Source organism: Toxotes jaculatrix, chromosome 4 (assembly GCF_017976425.1).
Source record: "Toxotes jaculatrix isolate fToxJac2 chromosome 4, fToxJac2.pri, whole genome shotgun sequence".
In the NCBI taxonomy this organism is placed as follows: Eukaryota; Metazoa; Chordata; class Actinopteri; family Toxotidae; genus Toxotes; species Toxotes jaculatrix.
In genome coordinates, this window is record NC_054397.1 from 5,301,897 (window position 1) to 5,321,985 (window position 20,089).

Here is a 20,089-nt window from a genome sequence, read left to right on the forward strand (position 1 = left end):
GTTAAGGTCAGTGTGACCTCAGCTAGAAGGTGAATCAGCGTTTTCACTTCAGAGTGAAGACACTGGTGTTATAGGTACAGTATCAACAATGAGGTAAATGTTTTGATGTAGGAAAGGAACAGGTGCCAAGTATTTGTATAAAGTGAGAAATGTAATAATGACTTGATGTGTATTATCACCAGATAATTATAACTGATGATAATTCCATCATCGCAGCAATAACAGCTCACTACTGTAGCAAGCATATATCAGCTGGAAGTGCAATATTTCTACTGACTTTTTTAATATCGTTTTTATCAGTTAAAATTGATTAAATGCTAAATGACAGCTGGATGAATGTTAAGCTGTCACTATCAGAGACATTATTCAGACCCATTAAACCCAGATATGGTGTGGAGTGTGTGTGTGTGCGAGCATGCCCATGTGTCAGTGCTTTCTCTCAGTATTTACTTGTCTGCTAGATTATCTCTCCAAACCCTCTCTTTCTCTCTAAACATCACATTTCAAAAACATTCTTCCAATGTTTATGTACATATCGTAAACCCTTAACACACCAATAAGCTTATTCAGTGTAAATATTGCATTCAAGCAGCACATTCAATTGTGTTTCAAAGATTTCCAGCATTGTCTCAATTCCGTCAACATATGCAGCGATTAAACAGAGGAAATGTCCTCCAAATGTTAATGTCTTCTTACTTTGATGAAAGGAGAGTCCTGTTACCTGTTCATCTACTCCAGACCATACGTGACATGTCTGCCACAGGCAGGCCGGCAACAACCACTACTGTATACCCTAGATGTTACTGATTTGTCTAAACTCCATACTATGCACTGATATTGCTAGTTATAAACTAGGTACTAATGGTGACAGTGCACTGTTTATGCAGTGACTTTACAAGAAGTTAGTTCACAACAATTTGGATGCCAATCAACAAACTAAAACAACTGTCAATTTGAAAAAGGGAAAATACTTTCTTTCTTTTTTTAAAAAAAATCTAAACCTTTTAAAACAAACCCAACATGTCCTTGAAGACGTCACACCACCATCTGCAATGTGTTTTAATTTTTCTTTTTTTTTTTTCCCAACTGAGACACAGCTTAGCACAGACCACCCGGTAATGTGACGAGCTTGGCTAGCTTCTCGTTGTACTATTGCAGCCAAATAAAATAAAATAAAAGAAACAATAAAGGTGGGTGGCTTACTCTTGTTTTAACTTCTGTACACTATGAATTTTTCCCAACAAACATAACAATGAACTGCTTTCCTTGAAAAAGAGACATGGAGTCCACACTACGAGTCAGGAAGGCATACCTTTCTATTGCTTCTTTGAGACTCTGAAAAACAAAACAGTCTCCAGTTTTCTAAAAATGATTCAAATAATCATTAAATACATCTAATCAAAAGGAGAAAAATACATCTACCACTTGTACACCTCCTTCTGATACATTTACAGTATACCACTTTACACGCTGGCTGCTAGCTACTTAGGGAAATTCTTCTAACTTTGCCCATGTTGTCAAGTTACATTACTTAGCAACTACAAAACCGACAGCACTAGTCAACATAAAATTCACTTAATATGAATGTTATTTATCAACCAGCTTGAAAGTATGGTTTGCCTGTCATCTGAAACGCAGCTTGCGTGTGACCAGTGAAGTGTGCCTCTCTTCTTCATGCAAATGCATTTAGCATTTAAAGGACGAATACACAGATAGCAGAAGGATATTTGATAAATGTGGTTGGCTGCACATTGTGGTGCATTTACTAAGACTCACCCAATATTCAAGGGCTAGTTTTACAGGGAAGATTTTCAGATGTAGAATGGTATATCAAAAGAAGGTTGTAGTGGGGGAGACAAAAATGAATAACCTCGCTCTCTGCAGATATTACCATAACAGCAAAAACGTGTAGGAGCACAACCCTGAATTATTTAGAAATAAGAGTGACAGCTTCTTTGAAAGAAAATGAATGTAGTACTATAAAGAAACACAATATTGCAGCATTTCTTACAATAAACAAAGATGGGATGGAGAGTTGTGGTTTTATGGTGATTTAATCTGAACTTGACATCCTCTGACCTAATGCATATGGTGTTTGCACTCCTGACAGTTTTGATGGCTTGTTGTTCAACATTTTATACGCTGACTCCTACTGCACTGGTTATACCAGCATTACCAACATTATGATAATTTTATAGTAATGGACACCCAAATAATTAGAGTCAGAGTTAGTTTGAGTTTAATCGCGGCCTTAGCAAATGGTTTGGAAAGTTAAATTTTCTTTTAATGGGACTTTTTATTTCAGGATCACTACATTTTGATTTCTCTTTCTTGGATTGATTTCTGTCTTGATTTATGACTCAATCACATCCCCATTTCACCGCTGAAATGCGTCGTTTGAGGTCTCGTTTATATGCAGAATGCACCTAAAAGACAGTCCCGCTTACTGATAATTAGCTACTGCTTTAGTAAATCAGACGCTAATTTCATTCAGATTGCCAGCGCAAATATGTACATAAATCTGGGCCTGACACTCAGAGTTAGGAATTGGGTAATATGGATATTAACAAACCAAAGAGAAACAACATTTGATGATGGAAAAAATGTTTTTATACCACCAGAAACTGTAGAAAAGTGGGTAGCAAGACATTATTTCAGGGTGTCAGCTGCTACCCTATGCTACCCCAGTGATTTATTTTGGCCATTTTTGCCTTTAATGATAGTCACAGGGGAGATAAAGCAGATAGAAAAGGCAGGGGAAAGGGAGAGGGGGGCAGCAAAGGGCCCAGGCCGGTTTCCAACCCAGGCCACTGCAGAAAATAGTCACACTTGATAAATATGGCATGTACTTAACCAGGAGAGCTACAGAGCTGCACCCTGTGGGTGTAGTTTAACTTTTTGTCCTGCTCAAGAAACATGCCTTTAAGCAAATATTAAAAATTTAAGCTCAAGGAATGACGTCTTCTACATGTTATCTGAGCAAAACATTTTCAGGTTGAACAACATATTTCTCAGGTACTACTATAACATTATTGTAGAGTCACATGTAGTTGCATTTACTGCTGTCGACCCGTTTGTTTTGTTGTTTTTTTGGTCCGACCAGAATCCAGAGATGTGCGCTGAACAACTGTCCATTTTATTAGCGGGAAAATACCAGATAATTAGTGCAAAAAAAAAAAACAAAATAGGAAAACAAATATGATCCAATTTAATATGAAACAAAATAGTACTGGACAAATCAGTATTCTGCCAGGGAAAGCCACAAATTCAGACACTTTTCTGAAATTCCTCAGAAATAGAAGAGGCTTTGTACGAAACTTTAATATATTGTCAAGCAATGAGTGACTGGGAAATGATAAACTTATGGAAGAACAGTAGAAGTGAATTATGTTGCATAAGTTTAAGTATCCGTGGATGTTTTGGTACTTTTTTCTGACAGTGAAACCTTTATTCCTGACTGAAGTCAATTTAAAGTCTCTATATGAGCAAACTAGCTTTTTACAACCCCTTTACCATCCCGCAAAGGCAGATTCTGGGTGGAGTGTCACCTCAAGTTATTTTGGGAAAACAAGACCCACATAACCGAGAGCCTAATTTGTGTTGTCATCTAGAGACACCATGTAGAGCTGCTTCACTGGCAATGAATGACAGAATCAAATTGTGGACTGTTAGATTTAAGTAATTACATGCCCATGAGGTTTGTTTAAGAAACATTAGGGCTAACATTGTTGAACCAAAGAAACATGCTTAAATTGTGAGGAAAATCACTCTGGGTTGTGTTACTGTGTGCACGAAGATGCCCAAGGTCGAGGACCGCTTAATGTCAGCTCCCATTTGTGCACCGGGTGTGTTGTTTCTTGCTTTGACAGAGATATAATTTTCCAAAATCTAGGTTTAACTTTGGCCACGACAATAAAAATATTTTTGGACATGGAAGACACATTTGCTGCTTAAAGGCAATTTTTTTTTACAGTCTAGGCAATAAAGAGGTTGTTGGAAAAACCTTTCACCTTTATAACACATCTTCAAAGAGTGAGCACTCATTTGGTGTTGGCGTGATACTAGAGAATTATGTCTGCTGAATATTATTACATTATTAAGATCTTGCTTTTTTCAGTCTCATGGAAAGATTAGCATAAATGCTAACACAGAGGGAAACAGTTACCCCTTGTGACATCTCTTTTGGAAGCTAATCATAGGAGTCAGCGGATATGATTTTAAGGACATATGCAAATCCTCTAAGACAGCGGGAACACTCAATGACCCAAAGTTTTCCAGCTACGTTGACCATTTTGAAAGCTGTGGCACAGCACACTCTGGCTCCTAGTTATGTTAGCTCTGATGCTAACTCCAGGGAAAGTTAGTGTAATCCTGTCCCATTGGTTGGAGCTGACACTAATTCCCTGGGACAGGAGTGTAGCGGTGTGTGATTTAGCGGCGTATGCTAAGTGCTGCTGCAGCTGCAGGCTAGTCTGTGGGCACCAGGGCAGAGAGAGCAAGCTGGGAAAGTACTGACTTGACTAACTGGCCTGATTAGACCGGGTGTGAGATGACAAGGATCAGATACACACACTAACCCAGCTGGAAAGACAGATTGGTAGAATTACAGAAAGAGTATAAAAAAATTTTTTGAAATAAATTACGAGAAAATAAATTGATATAGATGATTAGCAGATATGGATGCAAAGTTAGAAAATAAGGAGAGAGGAGAATGAAGAGATATAGAGACAGTAGGTTAATTTTGTCAATGTGATGTTTCCTCCTGGGTGTTTTTCAGCTCCGCTGGACTGTAGCGGTGTAAGAAATTGGCTGAGATGCAACGTAGCATTCGCATCATGGTTTCATTAGCTCTCATTCAGCCCAAGGCATTTCACACTGCATTTCCTCTACTCATCTGCTTCTCTTAGATCTGCTCACATTACAGGAAAAGGTAACACTGAGTAAGCTGAAACTGGGAACAGTAGCTTAGACTCCTCTGTGTAAGATTGGAACTTGGTTGGGATATGGAGTTGAAAGAAATTTTATTTTTCACCTCAGTGAATGTTATTGATTGATACAGACACTCGTGTGCCTTTAGCGATTTGGAATGTTTCCCCTCAAACCCCTAGGAATGGGGTAAAATCAGATTACATTTATTTCAGGGTTATTTTATCCATTAATAGCTGGCACTTTACTGTGAACACTGCCTGCAGGCATAGATTATGTTCAAATAAAGGCAGACAGTGGAAGAGAGATTTAGGGCATCTTATGAAGCCCGATTAGCGGTTTAGCAAAAATAAAGTTAGGTTTAAGCCTAGTCTCCTAATGGCTGCTCACTTTGAAACAGAATTAAGTGATTTTTGAGTAGTGGAGGACAGAAAGGGGACTGTAAACTCAGAGCCCCAGTTTGTCCCTATCATGTAATCTTTGCTTTTGCACTCAAAACTTGCACTAATTATTAAATTTGAGTCACATATCTGACTCACACTGTTTTTCTCCAAGATAAATAGAAGCCAGTCTCTGAGAAACCCGGCGGGTCGTTTTAGAGCACTTAGTGCGTTTTTGAAGACATGTTCAGAATACACAAAACTCTTACATCCTGCTGGTTTGAAATGTATTCTGTCCACTACAAAGTAAAGTAGATTTTTACTAATTTTACAAAGCTGTGGCTCTATTAAAAAAAATGCAGCTATGGCAAGAAGTGGCAGATGTTGCTTGTCTTGTAGGATACAAGCAAAATGTATAACTTTTTGCTGTGTAACGTTTAGATATATATATCAAAAAAGAAGCTTCAGTTTTTGCAGCAGCTTTTTCTCTTGGACTGAGTGAGATGAGACAGTTTGATAAGAGTTAAGCAGTTTGTAAAATAACAACTTCTCAGTATTTTTTTTTGTACCTTGACAGTGTGTGAACATATAACCAGCTGTCTCGTGTGTATTATCTGTGCTTCTGACAGGCTGTTGATTGCAGGCAGAAAAACTGTCAAGATACACCGATCAGTGGCTGATTGGTGTATATTGTTACAGCCAGAGTATCTGAGCTTGCTAACATAAATTCAGGTTTGTGTCTGGTTTTGTGAAGCAAACTGTCACAGTGTCTTCAGAAGACAGTTCTTTGTATTCAAATTTGTTTATGTGTGTGTGTTTTTAGGGTATGATGGGTGTAGTGGGCTGGATGTTACTCCTACTCTCCCAAATGATGGTGCCTGTGGCGTCCCAGAAGCCTCCAGGGCTCAGCGTGGGTGTGATAATGGGCCAGACGCGCCCTGTTTCCGATCAGGAGCTCCGGCCACCTCGGCGCCCCGATGATGCCCTTGACATCTCCGTGGTAGCACTGAGGATCAACCAGACAGACCCAAAGTCTGTGATTACACAGGTGAGAAATGCAGTGAACATTCAGCGATACTACACATACTTTCTATGAGACACATGCAGTCCCTTGTTTGAGACCTGTGTCTTGTTTGTTTTACTGTGTCCCAAGGTGTGTGAGCTTCTGTCACGCACTCGTCTCCACGGCATTGTGTTTGCCGATGGCACAGATCAGGAGGCCATTGCCCAGATCCTTGACTTCCTCTCCGTCCAGACACAACTTCCAGTTCTGGGTGTCCACGGAGGCTCCTCTATGATAATGGCTGACAAGGTGAGTGACCATGACACAATCCCTGACTGGCTGACACGCTCGCACACAAACAAACCATGCAGCCACTTCTTTGTATACACAATGCTTGTGTTTTGAAAGTGAGATTAGGGAGTTGTAATCCCTTCTCTCAGCCAGCTCTAAATGTTGCAGGATAAGGCTTTTCGACCTACACTCGCTCAGATGTCCTGGCACGTTAGCAATTAGGTCAGACACTTATTTCATTGACAGACTTGGTATTTAGAAACTCAACCCACCTGAAAGGCAGCACACAATTCAACATAATCCACTGGGTTGCAGCATGAAAAATTAGCTCCTCAAATCCCAGAAAATATATGTTTTTCAAAGTGCCCACTTTAGAGATGCAGGAAATGTCCTCAGCTGGTGGGAATATAAAATAATGACAAACCACAGCCTTTGATAAATATTATCTTTGCTTCAAGTAAGTTTCTTTAAGCTCATTCCAATGGATGTCTAATGGATGTTCTTTGGGTTAAAAATGGACATGGTTCACTTACTTCATACTATATAAACTGTCCAAGGATGTTGTAGTCAGCATGTTGTAGATTAGAAAATGACACACGGGGAGGATGTAGAGGCTTGTTTGGGCAATCAGAGCTGCTCTGTCAGATTATTATGCCTCCGCGCCAGCAACAGCCGTGGCCGGAGGCATAATGTTTTCTGGTTGTCCGTCCGCACCATTTTGTGAACACGATATCTCATGAACGCCTCGAGGGAATTTCTTTAAATCTGACACAAACGTTCACTTGGACTCAGCGATGAACTGATTAGAATTTGGTGGTCAAAAATAAAAAAGTCAAGGTCATAGTGAGGTCACAGAACACGTTTTTGGCCATAATTTAGGAATTATGGTAATACGTTTCATGCCTTTCATTAAAGCAAAATTACAAGTTGACTGGTTGGCGGAGGCATTCTAGTTTTTTGTTTAAGTTTAGGGTTGAAACACTGCCAGCGCTGTAAGCTGGAATTTAAATCGGTCTTTGTATTGATGGCTGGTATCACCCAAAGCAATTTTATGTTAATTAGCCTTTTAAAAGTTTTCATAGTGCACATTTAAATGTACAGTATTTGAAAGGTCAGAAAAAGTCTTTGAATAGAACATGCAGCATTCTTTGGTACATTATTTTCATTTTAACTGATGATCAAGCAATTTTTAAATATGTAATAATGTATTTTCTGCTTGGTCTATAACTGGGCTATGCAAAGCTAAACAAAAAAAGTCCTGTGCTGTATATAGTTGAATCGTGGCTGGTGCTCAGTGGGATGCCAGAAAAATAGATTCCTAGTTTTTAAAAGAAAAGAAATAGAATATGTCCTTAAAGATTGTATTTTTGTTTTTATTTTGGTGTGATGCTTGGTGCAAAGTTAGAGATGTACATCTTTTTCTTTGCAGAATTCTCTCTCTGGTACTGACTCTGTAGACCTCGCTGACTGACAGACAGGCTGAGGAAGCTTTGATAAAAACACAACTGGTTCTTTAGCTTTTAAATCTCTCAGGACACAGCAGCCAAAACACAGGAACCAATAACTGCCGCAATACAGCAGCCTTTTGAAGTACTAGTTGATGGGGGAAGCTCTGTGTGTGTGTGTGTGTGTGTGTGTGTGTGTGTGTGTGTGTGTGTGTGTGTGTGTGCGTGTGTGTGTGCGTGTGTGAGAGAGAAAAGAAAAGAAAAGAAAAGAGACCAAGGGAAAGAGGGAGGAACTTAAAGAAACACTGGTGAGCTGGGTGCAGGCGAGTGAGACTGCAATGTTACCTAGCTTGAACCCCCCACTGAGTATATAACGATAGGTAAAATAAATAAATTGTGTTTTTTCCTCCCTCCAATCGCTGCTGTTGATGTGCCATTAAACCTGGTACTTAACCCCCTGCTGCTCTAATTGAACTGTTCTGTGGCCAAAAGTACAGGAGTGGGGTCATTGCTGGCAGCTCCCAGGTGTGAGCGTGAGTGTGTGTAGCCTGTAACTAACCAGCCCCCTGCTACTGTTCCCGCAGGCCTGTCCTGTAAATAAAAACGTCCTCCTGCCGGCCTTAAATAAAGGGCAGTAGTAACCCACTGGCAGGCAGGTATGGAACCTCGGTGAGTCAGCAAATCACTGAAAAAGCAACGTTGTTGAATTGGTTAGACTGGAGCTGAAGGGAAGGGTTCACTTATGTGAGTAAAAGGTGGGAGATGATATTGATGATTTTCCTCATCTGCATCCTGGGAATAGACGTCAATAACTGCCTAATCATATTGGCAGCTAAGGGTTGCTTTTCATTATAGGTTGACTAAACAGCTGATTATATGTTTAGTTTATAGAAAACCTGTGAAAGCTCCCCATTGATCAGATAGAAGACAGTACATGAAATTCAGTTGTGGAGAACTTTTCTTAGCTGTAACACTGATAGAGACGAGATAGCGTTAAATTCTCTTCAATCTGTTAAATGTGTTATAGAAATTTGTACGTATGCACACACATGTTTTGGAAATGCTCAAGAATGTACAGATTAAGTTAAGAAGAAGTGGACATCTTTGATAAATACGGGTGGGATATTATATTACATATTAGATATGATTTGGAGTTATCTTTTCATTAGCAGCTAAGGTGGACAGTGCAAAAACAAACAAACAAACAAAACAACTAACACAGATTAAAAAAACATAATGCAAAGCTAATTGGAGTTTTAAGAAAGACTGTCTTTGAATATTAGGTTCCTAAAGATACTCCTTCATTGGAAGATTGGTGTTAAAAATGCTATTACTACACGTGTGATGCTCATCACAATGGTCCTGCTCTACTGTAGCACTGTTCTCAGCCATATTAGCTCCTGCCTATGATTTCACTAAATGATACACATGTAATCTCCAATGGTGTGAACAGAACAGAACAGAACAGAATAGAATTAAAAAAAAAAGACCAAACCCAACAAACATATTTTGTTATGAAAAAAAATCTGGCTCCATGTAATACTTCTTGGCTGTGCGGCTGTTGCTTTCATACCTGCTGTCAGTGGTGTAGTGGTAATCTGGAGGATGGAAAGAAATCCCAGTGGGCTGGTAACAATTCTGCCTGATTATTGTGGGCTAACAAACAATATTGTGCTTTCTGCAGCCAGAGCGGGTACAGCCCCATGTTCTCTTTCTCTCTCTCCCCATGTACTAAGTCTACAGTAGAGGAGAGGAAAAATGAGCAGCTCATCCTGTGGTGCCTTGAGCATCCTGCCTAAGTACAGTAGTATTCTACACATCATTTTTTAGATGGAGAGCAAAAAACAGAAGAAGATGGTGCCAAGAAAATAGAGAAAAAAGAAAAAAAAACTTGAGCAGGCAGGCAAATGCTCTAAAATAATGGATATGTGTGGAGGTGGGCAGTGCAAGTGTGAAATGCTTGGTGTTAAAGCAGCATTAAGCTGCCAAAATGCAAACTTAACTGTCATGATTATGTCACATTTCAAGTAAAGGCTTTCTCCAATTGTCATTTTTATCAGTAGCCGGCTGCACAGCCATCACACTGTATCACATAAACAGGAGCAGGCATTGCAGGCATCCCTGAAAACTGTTGGGCTGATAAACAAGATTGTGGAGCCTAGTAACTTACAGCAACAACTCCTCAGGTTTTAAAAAAAAGGACGTTTTTTATTTGTGAAGATTTTCCCAAGTTTACTCACCATGTGACTTCTGAGCTCAGTTACAATTTGTGTTTGTGCAGTTTATTTTTCCTCGAGACTAGAATATTTTTTAGCTGCTTTTCAGTTGGGGATACTCTTGTTCATTTCAAGTGGTGTCAAACACAGGGTTTTGTTGTTCCATTGATCAGGGCTGCACTTATTGACTCATCTGTCATTTTTCCACCTTATCAAAACCACAGTAATTTTGCAGTAACAACTGTAATATTTATTTTTGTAATAAATACACACTGTATAAGGAAAGGCTTCACGCCTGGGGGATCCTTGAGCAGCTGCCCCCAGATACAACCCTCCCCCCAGCAGCACCACCTCTCTACATGGTTCATCTATATCATCATTTTAAGTCCTGGGCTGAAATGAAGTTTCATCTGCTGCCTGCTGCAGGCCAAACTGTAGTTCACATGAAGTAGACCCCAGACCCCCATTTAAACGGCTTTCACAGATGTTTAGCATGAAAAAAAACCCAGCCTCCTTTCAAGCTCAGTGTGCAAATGTCCTCAGACGATTTACACACCTGCTCACACACACATTCACATCCACAGATTATTATGTTAGGAATACATTAATAAGCTAATGACTGCATGAGTGGGCTTTGTTTCCTCTGTGTGGTTTAGGACGAAACATTGATCTGCTGGCCTGAGACAGACCCTGGAAACCTTGCTGACAGAAATATTGTTTTTGCTTTCCAGTGTTTGTTTTTTGCCTGTACTGTACTCCCTGTACCACAGCCAGAATCAGCAATGTTCAAAATAAATTACACCCCAACCGGCTCAGCCCTAACAAATCAAAGCCTCGTCCGTTTTTGTTTTCTGAATCCATTATTTTCCCTTAATGAAAACAAATGGATCAATGTTAGAACAGGTCCGTTCGCTCTCCTTATCTCTCTCTGCCTCTGCCTCCTCATCATCCCATATAATGCATGTCAGTGTGGAACAGTCAGGAATAATCTACGGGAAGTTGGATGGTGTGCTGTGAGAAGGGAGACATGTTTAGGGAACACAGAATTGATGGGGAGAAAGGGCATGTGTAAGCCCAGGAGAGGAACCGGATTAGTTTGGAATGTTGTACTTCCATTACAGAGAGACCGCTGTGGGAAATAAGAAATGTTGTTGGCTTTACCTCAGCCCATATGTGCTCGCTCATTCTCCGCCAACCTTGTTCATTTCTTCTTTTGACTTCCTTCTTCTTGGTGTGTGGGGGATAGAGGGTGGGGGTTGGGGTCACAGTGTGTAGCATAAGAACACGAACATGCTGAAATGGAAGGTTGTGAATTAAACATGCATGTTCTTTCTGCTTTGCTCTGCCACTGTGGTGGGATGCGGCCCTTGGTGTCTGCGTATTTGCGTGCTTGCCTGTGTGTGTGTATGTGTGTGTGCATGTGTGCATGTGTGTGTGTCCCAGCCTGGGATGTCCCATATCAGTAGGGGCCATTTGCCCAGGTCCCCTTCAGTGTCCCTTTAATATTTAACACCTGCTCCCCTCACCTGCTGTCACTTGCAGAAGATACACTGCTGTGTCATTCACTCACTGAGTCCTTCCCCACTTTCACCTCTAATTGTTTTCTCTTGCTCTCCAGCTTTTACTTTCCTCATGACTCCCTGTCTCCTCCAGCCCCGTGTCTCTGTCTGATGCTCATCTCCCGTTTCTATCTTTCTCCTTCTCAGCTGCCACCCCATCCTTCTTTTCTGTCTTTTTATTTTGCCGAGCTGCACAGTCTTCTTGTGTCTAGTGTCTCGTAGAACAGCCAGCTATGTTAGAAGGCTTTGGGAAATCTTGCTAGCCTTGAACCCCTGTGAAGCAAGATTGGATGATGGGTTTGTGTGTCTGTGTGAAAGAGAAAGTAAGAAAAAGAGAGAGAGAGGGGGAGGGTTTATATGGTTACTATGGTGACTAAACCAGACTACAGTATTTAGTTCTGTTCTGCTGGCTGCTAAGGTTCTCTGGCTGCATTTACACCACAGGTCTTGATGCCCAGTTCCTTCCAGCTTGGCTGAGCACCACACAGAACACATCTGGAAGCTGTGAAGCTGACAGATCATGTCCTTGTCTCCGCAGTAGCAACTCCAACCCCGAGATGGGACATTTTAAAATGCTTTCAGGGCTGCAGACTAACTTTTTGCACTACTAGCACTGGTGTTCCCTACTGAAAATTTTAGTAGCACCAGCACAAAATTTTGGAGCACTGCTTAAACAAAATGTAACACAACACATTCACATTTTTTTCCATCTGAACTGTATTGCTGATAAACGCTTTGGTAATAAAGAGAAATTTTACAGAAATAACAATGTGCTTTCCAAATAATACATTTACAAATGTAAATATAAGGTATGTGGTCAGGAGGAGCTCCAATTCAAAGTGACCCATGAATTTAGTGAACAGCAGCTCCTCATTTGCAATGTGATAGGCTGCATTTGATTTCAGCCTCAGCTGCAGACCGATTAGTATATATATACATTCTGTTCCACATGTGAGCAAAAAAAATAAAAAATAGTGGGTCACTTTTACCAGATGCTGTAAAGGAAGTCTTAGTGGCCTTTACGTGACCAGAAAATCACACAAGCACACCTACACACACAAGTTTTAATTTGTGGTTCCAGTCAAATCAAAATTGGGAAGAACAGCAAACAGCTTAAAACAAACAAAACAAAACAGAAGCAAAACATGTAACACAGAAGTGAATCTATGACTCAGTTGTGTTAAGAATATTTGTACTTTTGGTTATAACCTGGCTAAGACTCTGTGCTGTGTGTGGAAGCTAGAAAAAAGATCTGCAGCATCACTCCTCATCATGTTGTCTTGTCTTGGAGTTGTTTTCATCTTTGCAGGGTAACTGAAATATTTGCTGTAGTTTTGGCTTTGAGACAGTCACTCCTCATCATCCTTTTTAACTTTGAGTGCTTTTCATCTTTGCATGGTGATGTTCAGTCACAGTCTGTTTACTTTCCAGCGCACTTTCCCCCTTTCCTTTTCTTGAACTTTCTGTTGATCAGGTTTGAATTTCCATAGGTTGTCCTCTTGTGTTTATCCTCAGCCATCGTCACTATCACTACTCTTTGCAGCCTACACTGCCCTTTTGTTCTTGTCTTTCCTGGTGCTAAATTACAACTATATACCTGAAAACAGAACAGATTTAGCTTGTTGTTTACCAAAGCTCAGTGGTTTTTTATCTTGGCTGCAGGCATTGTTAAGCAGTTAAATAAGCCGTCTTCCAACTGACAGATGATTGACAAGACTTCCCAGGTTTACAAAAGATCAATCTGGGAGATTGCTACTTAGAAGATTTAAACACATTAAAGTAAAATAAATGTTTGTGCCTCTCCTTTGACTAGATTGATTCTCTGAAAAGATGAAAAATATATGCAGCATTTTAAGGATATGATTGGCTGATTCAATCACATTTCACTGTACCGGACCTCCTGTGAGCTACTAAGTGCCAAGAAAAATACAAATGCAAGCAGAAGGCAGCTGAATGACAGCAGTAAGATAACAAAAACCCTGTGGAAAAATAATAGTTATTGCATGTCTGGTCTCCTCTTTGCATTGTGGTTTCATGGCTCTGAATGCAGAGCTTCAGGAAGGGGCACTTTACACACATCTTTTTATTTGCTGCAATTGCTTTTGCGGCTATAACTGAAGTGGTTTTCATTGTTGTAGTACTGTAAGTATTACTGAAATTTTGATGATAACAAAACAAAAAATCTTGGGGAAAAAGAAGTCGTGACATGTTTCTGCACACCCTGCCTGGGGCAACAGTGGGAGATTCTGTTTTTCTTTATGGGGAAATTGTAGGTGTTGACAGAATTAAAAAAAAATTGCTTTGCATTGTGTCTGAATGTTGCTGAATGGATCACTGTCTTGGAGGATGAGAGAACAACAATGCTTCTGGTTTCCAAAAAAAAAAAAGCTGCTTCAGAAAAAATCACACCATGCTGCTCCCTCTTTGCACATACCCTGTGGCACATTATTGCTTTAAGGGGAAAAAAATTGCATCTAATAATGTAGACATGAAGTCTGAAGGGTCAGCACAATCCCTTAAAGTTGTTACCAATGTGGTGCCTTTTATAGTCTCAGGGAAATCACAGTTACCTACACAAAAGAGCCCGTCCCTCTGTGATTCTGTGTAGCAGTATTTATTCTAAGTACGATTATCAAAACCAGGCCAATCTGGAAAATGAGTTTATTTACCTGGCTTTCAGAGCAGGCTCCTAATCATGTCCACCTATAGAAAGCATGCATTTATTCTTGTCTGGAAAGTATGCACACAACCATACACGCACATGCAACCATATGCAGCCACCAAACAATGGCTGCTTTTAATACATCAGGGTAGGGTAAGGTGGAACGGCTAACATCTCCACAATATCAGTTGCATTGCTGACCATACACAATAAGTGTTAGGCTACTAACATCACTGAGTCGTCAACTTGCTTACTTTTCATGTATGCATATGTTTCAGAGAACGTGTGGTTGGGTGGTTCTTTTAGTTTCCTTTGAAGAAAGTTTTAAGCCCCCTGTTGAAACACAAAACACTATCCCTTGGCCCTGGTGTTGGATTAACAATCCACAAACACAAAATGCCTATGGTAGCATTGAGCGGCATAGCGAGTTGGTTTCTGTTTACACTGGCCAGGCAACTGGAGCAAAAATACTGTCCGTCACAGCTGCTATCCGACAGCTCAGTCTTTATGGTTCTGGCTAGCGGTGCTGCTGCCCAGTCACAACAGCCTAAGCCTCTGCTTTATTCCCACAGTGGTGACTTTAGCTTGCGCAAGTCAGCTTTGACACTGACAACCAGTGGCGTTCATGGGGGCAGGAATGGGTTGCCCTTTTTCCTCTTGGGTGCAAATTGCCCTTTTCAACTGGCAATCAAAAGTTTTCAGGCCCTGCCCTGGCCCTTTCATAGGGTATGACCTTCTCTGGCTCAGTTGAGTTGGAGTTAAGGCTTTTATTTATTTTTTGCCCATGCCCCTGAAAACTGCCTCGGCAAGACACTGCTGACAACATATTATTAAATGTGAAATAATCCATAGCGTCATTTGTGTGCCTATAGCGGGAAGTCATTTCGGCTGTCCGAAATGCAGATGTCAACTCGAGTGCCTTTAGTTAATCACAGTTGGATGGAAGGAAATGAATGTTATCTCAGAAAAAAAACCTCCACTTGCAGTCCTTTCACCATCGGCTGGAGTCAAAATATGTCACTGGATTTGAACTTCTCTGCCACATCTGGCTACAGTGATAACAGGCAAAAGATGTGTCTCCTCTTTGACATATACATACAACAGTAAAGTTGAAATTCAGCAAAACGTTACTGGCAGAGCGGGTAACCAGTTTCTGTTGTATTTACTGTCATTACAAAACCCATTACCACTTAATGCCTCATCACAGGTCTGCTAAGAGTTGTGATTTTTATTTTATTTTATTTGGAGCTGCATGCCACCATTCGGTTATCTCAGCGTTAACAGCACTCTAAATCAGAGACAGACCAAACTCTGGGAACAGGGCAGAGAAGGTTAATACTGAACACTGCTGTTGGATTATCAGTGCAATGACACTGTGCTCACTTATGTCAAGAACTACAGAAATATTGGTTTGCTTGAACCATACCCATCCTGACAGTTAGAAGTCTTGATTGGGAAGGAAGAGTGTCTGGCTCTGTAAGAGATGTCCAGACTCATTATGAGGCAGATGATGAAATGCCCCGATTAACTAGCAGATTGATCTGAGTTGCCTTGATGTATCAAACATCAAATTCAATAAAACTTTACTTCAGTTCAAACACCAAGCCCGTTAATATCACTTGAATCCACGTCTAACTTTATCTTATGACTTATTATCTAAATATATTTTATCCAGACATGATGATTGTCAGGTGAAGCAACACATTTCTGGCTTAAATGCCTTTGGAAAACATTGTTGACTGTGTAACAGCACTTGTGTAACTGTCTGTTTATGTGTCTCTTCGTTCTGTTTATCTGTCTGTGTTGGCAGTGCATCTCAGTTATTGTTGTTTGCTTGTTGGAAGCGGCTGCTGAAGATGTCAATCTCTCCTCGGCAGAGCTGCTGCAGCTGCTTAGCATACATCATGGGCTGTGTTGGTGTGTCCTGTTGTCTGTCTGTGCTGTGCTGTGTGACGGAGCAGCAGAATGTCGCTATCAGCCAACAGGTCCCTCTGTCTCACACACAAGGAGAGGATTACCTTAGCTGGACCTGCTGCCTTTGCACCTGTGTTTGTGTGAGTGTTTATGAAAAAGTGTGTGTGTGTGTGTGTGCATGAGTGTTGATGCATCACTGAGATCTGTCAGCAGTCATCTCTACTCAACCTCAAACGCACCGCTCTACAGCAGCAGTCCCACTCAAACCAGCCTTCCATATTATTATATCTTTCTTCGTTTTTTTTTCTCTCCTGCTTTCACCACTGTCATCTCTCACACACTCTCCCTCACACTCTCAATACTTTCCAGATTTTCCCCCTGCATCGCTCTCTTATATCCTTTTATTTTTCAGTCATCCTCCATGTCTTTTACTTGCTCCCTTTCTTCTCGTCACCTCTTGCCAACCATATCCCCTTTCCTTTTCTCTTGTCATCCCCCCTGCTCTCCTCCTCCTCTCACGCCCCAGTTGGGGAGTACAATGAGATGCCAATGGCAGGGTTGCGATGTGTGTGTGTGTGTGTGCGTGTGTTTGTCTGTGTGATGTCACACTACAGCAGCTCTATAGTAGCTCTCTCTTTTTTAATCCCTGTGCTCACAGACCACACTGCTATTTTAAGATTCTATAAACCTTTTCAAAGGAGCTTCAAGGGGAGAGCTTGTCCGTGTACTGTGTTCTGAGTCTGTGTGTCTTTGGAACGAAAGGATCCGTGGGGGGAGAGATTGTTTAGGTATGTTTGCGTGCATGTGTGTATTTTCACGTCAGACCAGCGGGCAGCACAACTCTCGGCAGTCACATGGTTCGTGTCAAACGTATTCACACAGTCATGAATTTAAAGCTTGTTTTGATACAGCAGATTTGTATTGCTGGAAAACAAAAGTCCCGTTTGACTGCACTGTTTTGAATTTTCATCTGTTTGGGGATTTGGTCTGTATAATATTTTTTCAGAGGCTATTCCCAGTTCTCACCTGCTCATTTGCCTTTCTGCTGGGTCACGTAAGTGTGAGACTCTCAAAGAAAAATAAAGCTGAATATTTAGAACCACACCTGATGCCATGTTAATAAAGCAGACAAAATCCCAAGACAATAAACAGACAATAAACCTGGCAGTAAACCTCGCTCACAGTATATTGCAAGCTCATTATTGCCTCAGCAATATATCTCCAGTCCTGAACTGTCTGTTGTCTCGCCTTCCATCATATGTAAAGCTGTTACTGGCACAGCGGAGCAGTTCCCTAGGTGCAGTGGCACTTGGGTCACCATTTTTAAGTTGATTGCCCCTTTTAACCTCAGAAAACCTGAACGGAGAAGCCATCCTGGGCTCTGTGCCTGCACTTGGACTCCTTGGAGGCCAGGTGTGAAAAAGGAAAACATTTCACTTATTTAATTGACTGCTGAGGAGGCAGTGAAGGTTACATCACCTTCAAGAGCATCTAAAATCCAAGGTCTCCAGCAAGTCCTCAGACCTCAAAGTATATTGTTGGATGATCTTTTTTCTCTCTTTTAACTGCTTGGTTAAGGTTATAGATGATGCAAGTGAATCATTCTTAAAGCAGCGCTGATTGAGCTCTTTGTCCACCTGTGGGCAGCTGAAGATGCTGTAAACACAACACTGGCCTATTATCACCTAATAAAGTTGCTTTAGCAAATGTTTTAGCAAACAGTTGCCTATTTACACATCCAGCAGGCACAGAACAACATTAGCATTCATTTGTATTCATGTTTGTGGCAGCCACACAAATACAAGTCCATTATTTACTCTCCTTTTAGCTCTGTTTTGATATCAGCCGATTCCTGAGGGATCTCTCCGGCTCTTTAGTTTGGTAAACCTACCACTATGCTCAGCACATCAAGACAAGTCAATTTATTTATATAGCGCCAAATCACAATAGAAGTTATCCCAGGGCACCTTTCATATAGAATAGGTCTAGACCTTGCCCTTTATAATATTATTTACAGGCATTATTTACAACTCCCACCATGCACAAGCACTTGGCGACAGTGGCAGAGAAAAAAACAAAAACCCCAAGCAGAACCAGGCTCAGAGGGGACAGCCAGTGGCAGCAAGGTGCTTTGTTTCTTTGAGGTTTCTCTGAGGAAACAAATGATTTTGTTTTACACAAAATCATTTGACCCATTGTGAACATAAAAATCTAGTTGAGATTCCTTATTTAAGTAAAGGAAACAATATCATAATGTGTAAATTCTAACTTAATGTATTAAAAGTAAAATTACACAATGTAACTTTGCCAGACTTATGTGAAGTGTAGATATTTGCCTTTGAAATGTAAAAAAAAAAAAAAAAAAAAAAAAGAACTACAGTGCTTGAGTAAATGTACTTGGTTGTATTCCACTGCTGTTAAACACTGAGCATAAACTTAGGCTGTTTGAAGCTGTTTAAACAAATGACCAGTGCTGTAGTTTTTCTGGAGTGGACAGCCTCATGGGTCTTATTCCAGCCTGATAAATGTGTTGCGCCCTCCTTCCTCACACTGGCACCAGTGTGTGCCCTACAACTGTCCCCAACATTTTTATTTCACTGGAACATTCGGCTGTCCTGAACTGCTTTGAGTGCTTTCTTCCTTAATAGAGACTGTTTCCTACATGAAATCCACAACCTGCCTCTTGACATTATCCCCACAAACCTCCTCAAGGAGTTTCTTGATATTGTCGGCCCAAGTGTCATCTCCACTGTAAATAGCTCTATGGCCACTGGGGCTGTTGCATCCTGTTTCATACATGCAGTGGGCCTGCCTCTTGTAAAAATCTTACAATTTTCAGCAGTTTCAGACCCATCTCCATATTGCAGTTTTTGTACATAGCACTACATATCTCTTTCTTTTTGAATGGTAACATGGTAATGGAAAACAGTATGGTTTCAGGAGCTGACTGTTTGGAAACAGCTTCTCCTTGACTGTTGGTTCTGACTGTGCTGTTCTTTTCCTCGTAGATTTCAGTGCTACCTTCAATATGGTAACTCATGCCATCATAATTGACTGTCTGGAGCATGGGGCTGGTGTAAACAGTACTGTCCTGCCTTATCTCATGTCATAACTGAGGAGCAGAACCATTTGGGCAATTTTTCATCTGTCTTGTCAAGGCTCACTCATCGGGTCCCTCAGGGTTCAATTCAAAATACATTTCTCTTCTGCATTCATTTGCTGCACCACTGAGTCATATCATTGAGTCTTACATTTCTTTTCATTGTGGACCAGCACAACACCCACTGATCAGTACAGTTTAAAAGCTGTATTTACAGCAATTTTTAAACTGACCCCAAAACTGTTTTTCAAACTGATATAAGAGTGAATCTCAAGGATTTTTGAATCTTCTTTGTCTGCCTTAGTTATTAATCTAAAAAATACCCCATGGAACCAGGTGCTCTGAACCTTAAAAATGTTAATTCAGACCTTAAAGCTAAGCTATCTTTAACTTCATACATGTTGTCGCCCTTTCCAGTGTCAAGAGGGAATTGAAATGATATTTGAACTACAACAGAGACTGTCGAATGCATGATTCTGTGGAGGGATTTTGTGTAATCAGGCATTGTAAAACCTGGAAAATACACCAGCTCTCCATGCTCAATTTAACAGCAGAGTTGGGAGATAATGTCCAACTCAGTTAATTAAAGTCAA

At 40.7% G+C, this 20,089-nt stretch overlaps 1 protein-coding gene across 1 annotated transcript in view; it reads left to right on the forward strand.

Moving 5' to 3' along the window:
- grin2ab (glutamate receptor, ionotropic, N-methyl D-aspartate 2A, b) overlaps window positions 1-20,089 on the forward strand; it is an 84,804-nt gene that overhangs the window by 13,581 nt on the left and 51,134 nt on the right. The window contains exons 3-4 of the mRNA XM_041036241.1: window positions 6,130-6,354; window positions 6,460-6,618. Coding sequence (XP_040892175.1) covers window positions 6,130-6,354; window positions 6,460-6,618 — 384 coding nt within the window. The remainder of the gene's footprint in view (window positions 1-6,129; window positions 6,355-6,459; window positions 6,619-20,089) is intronic.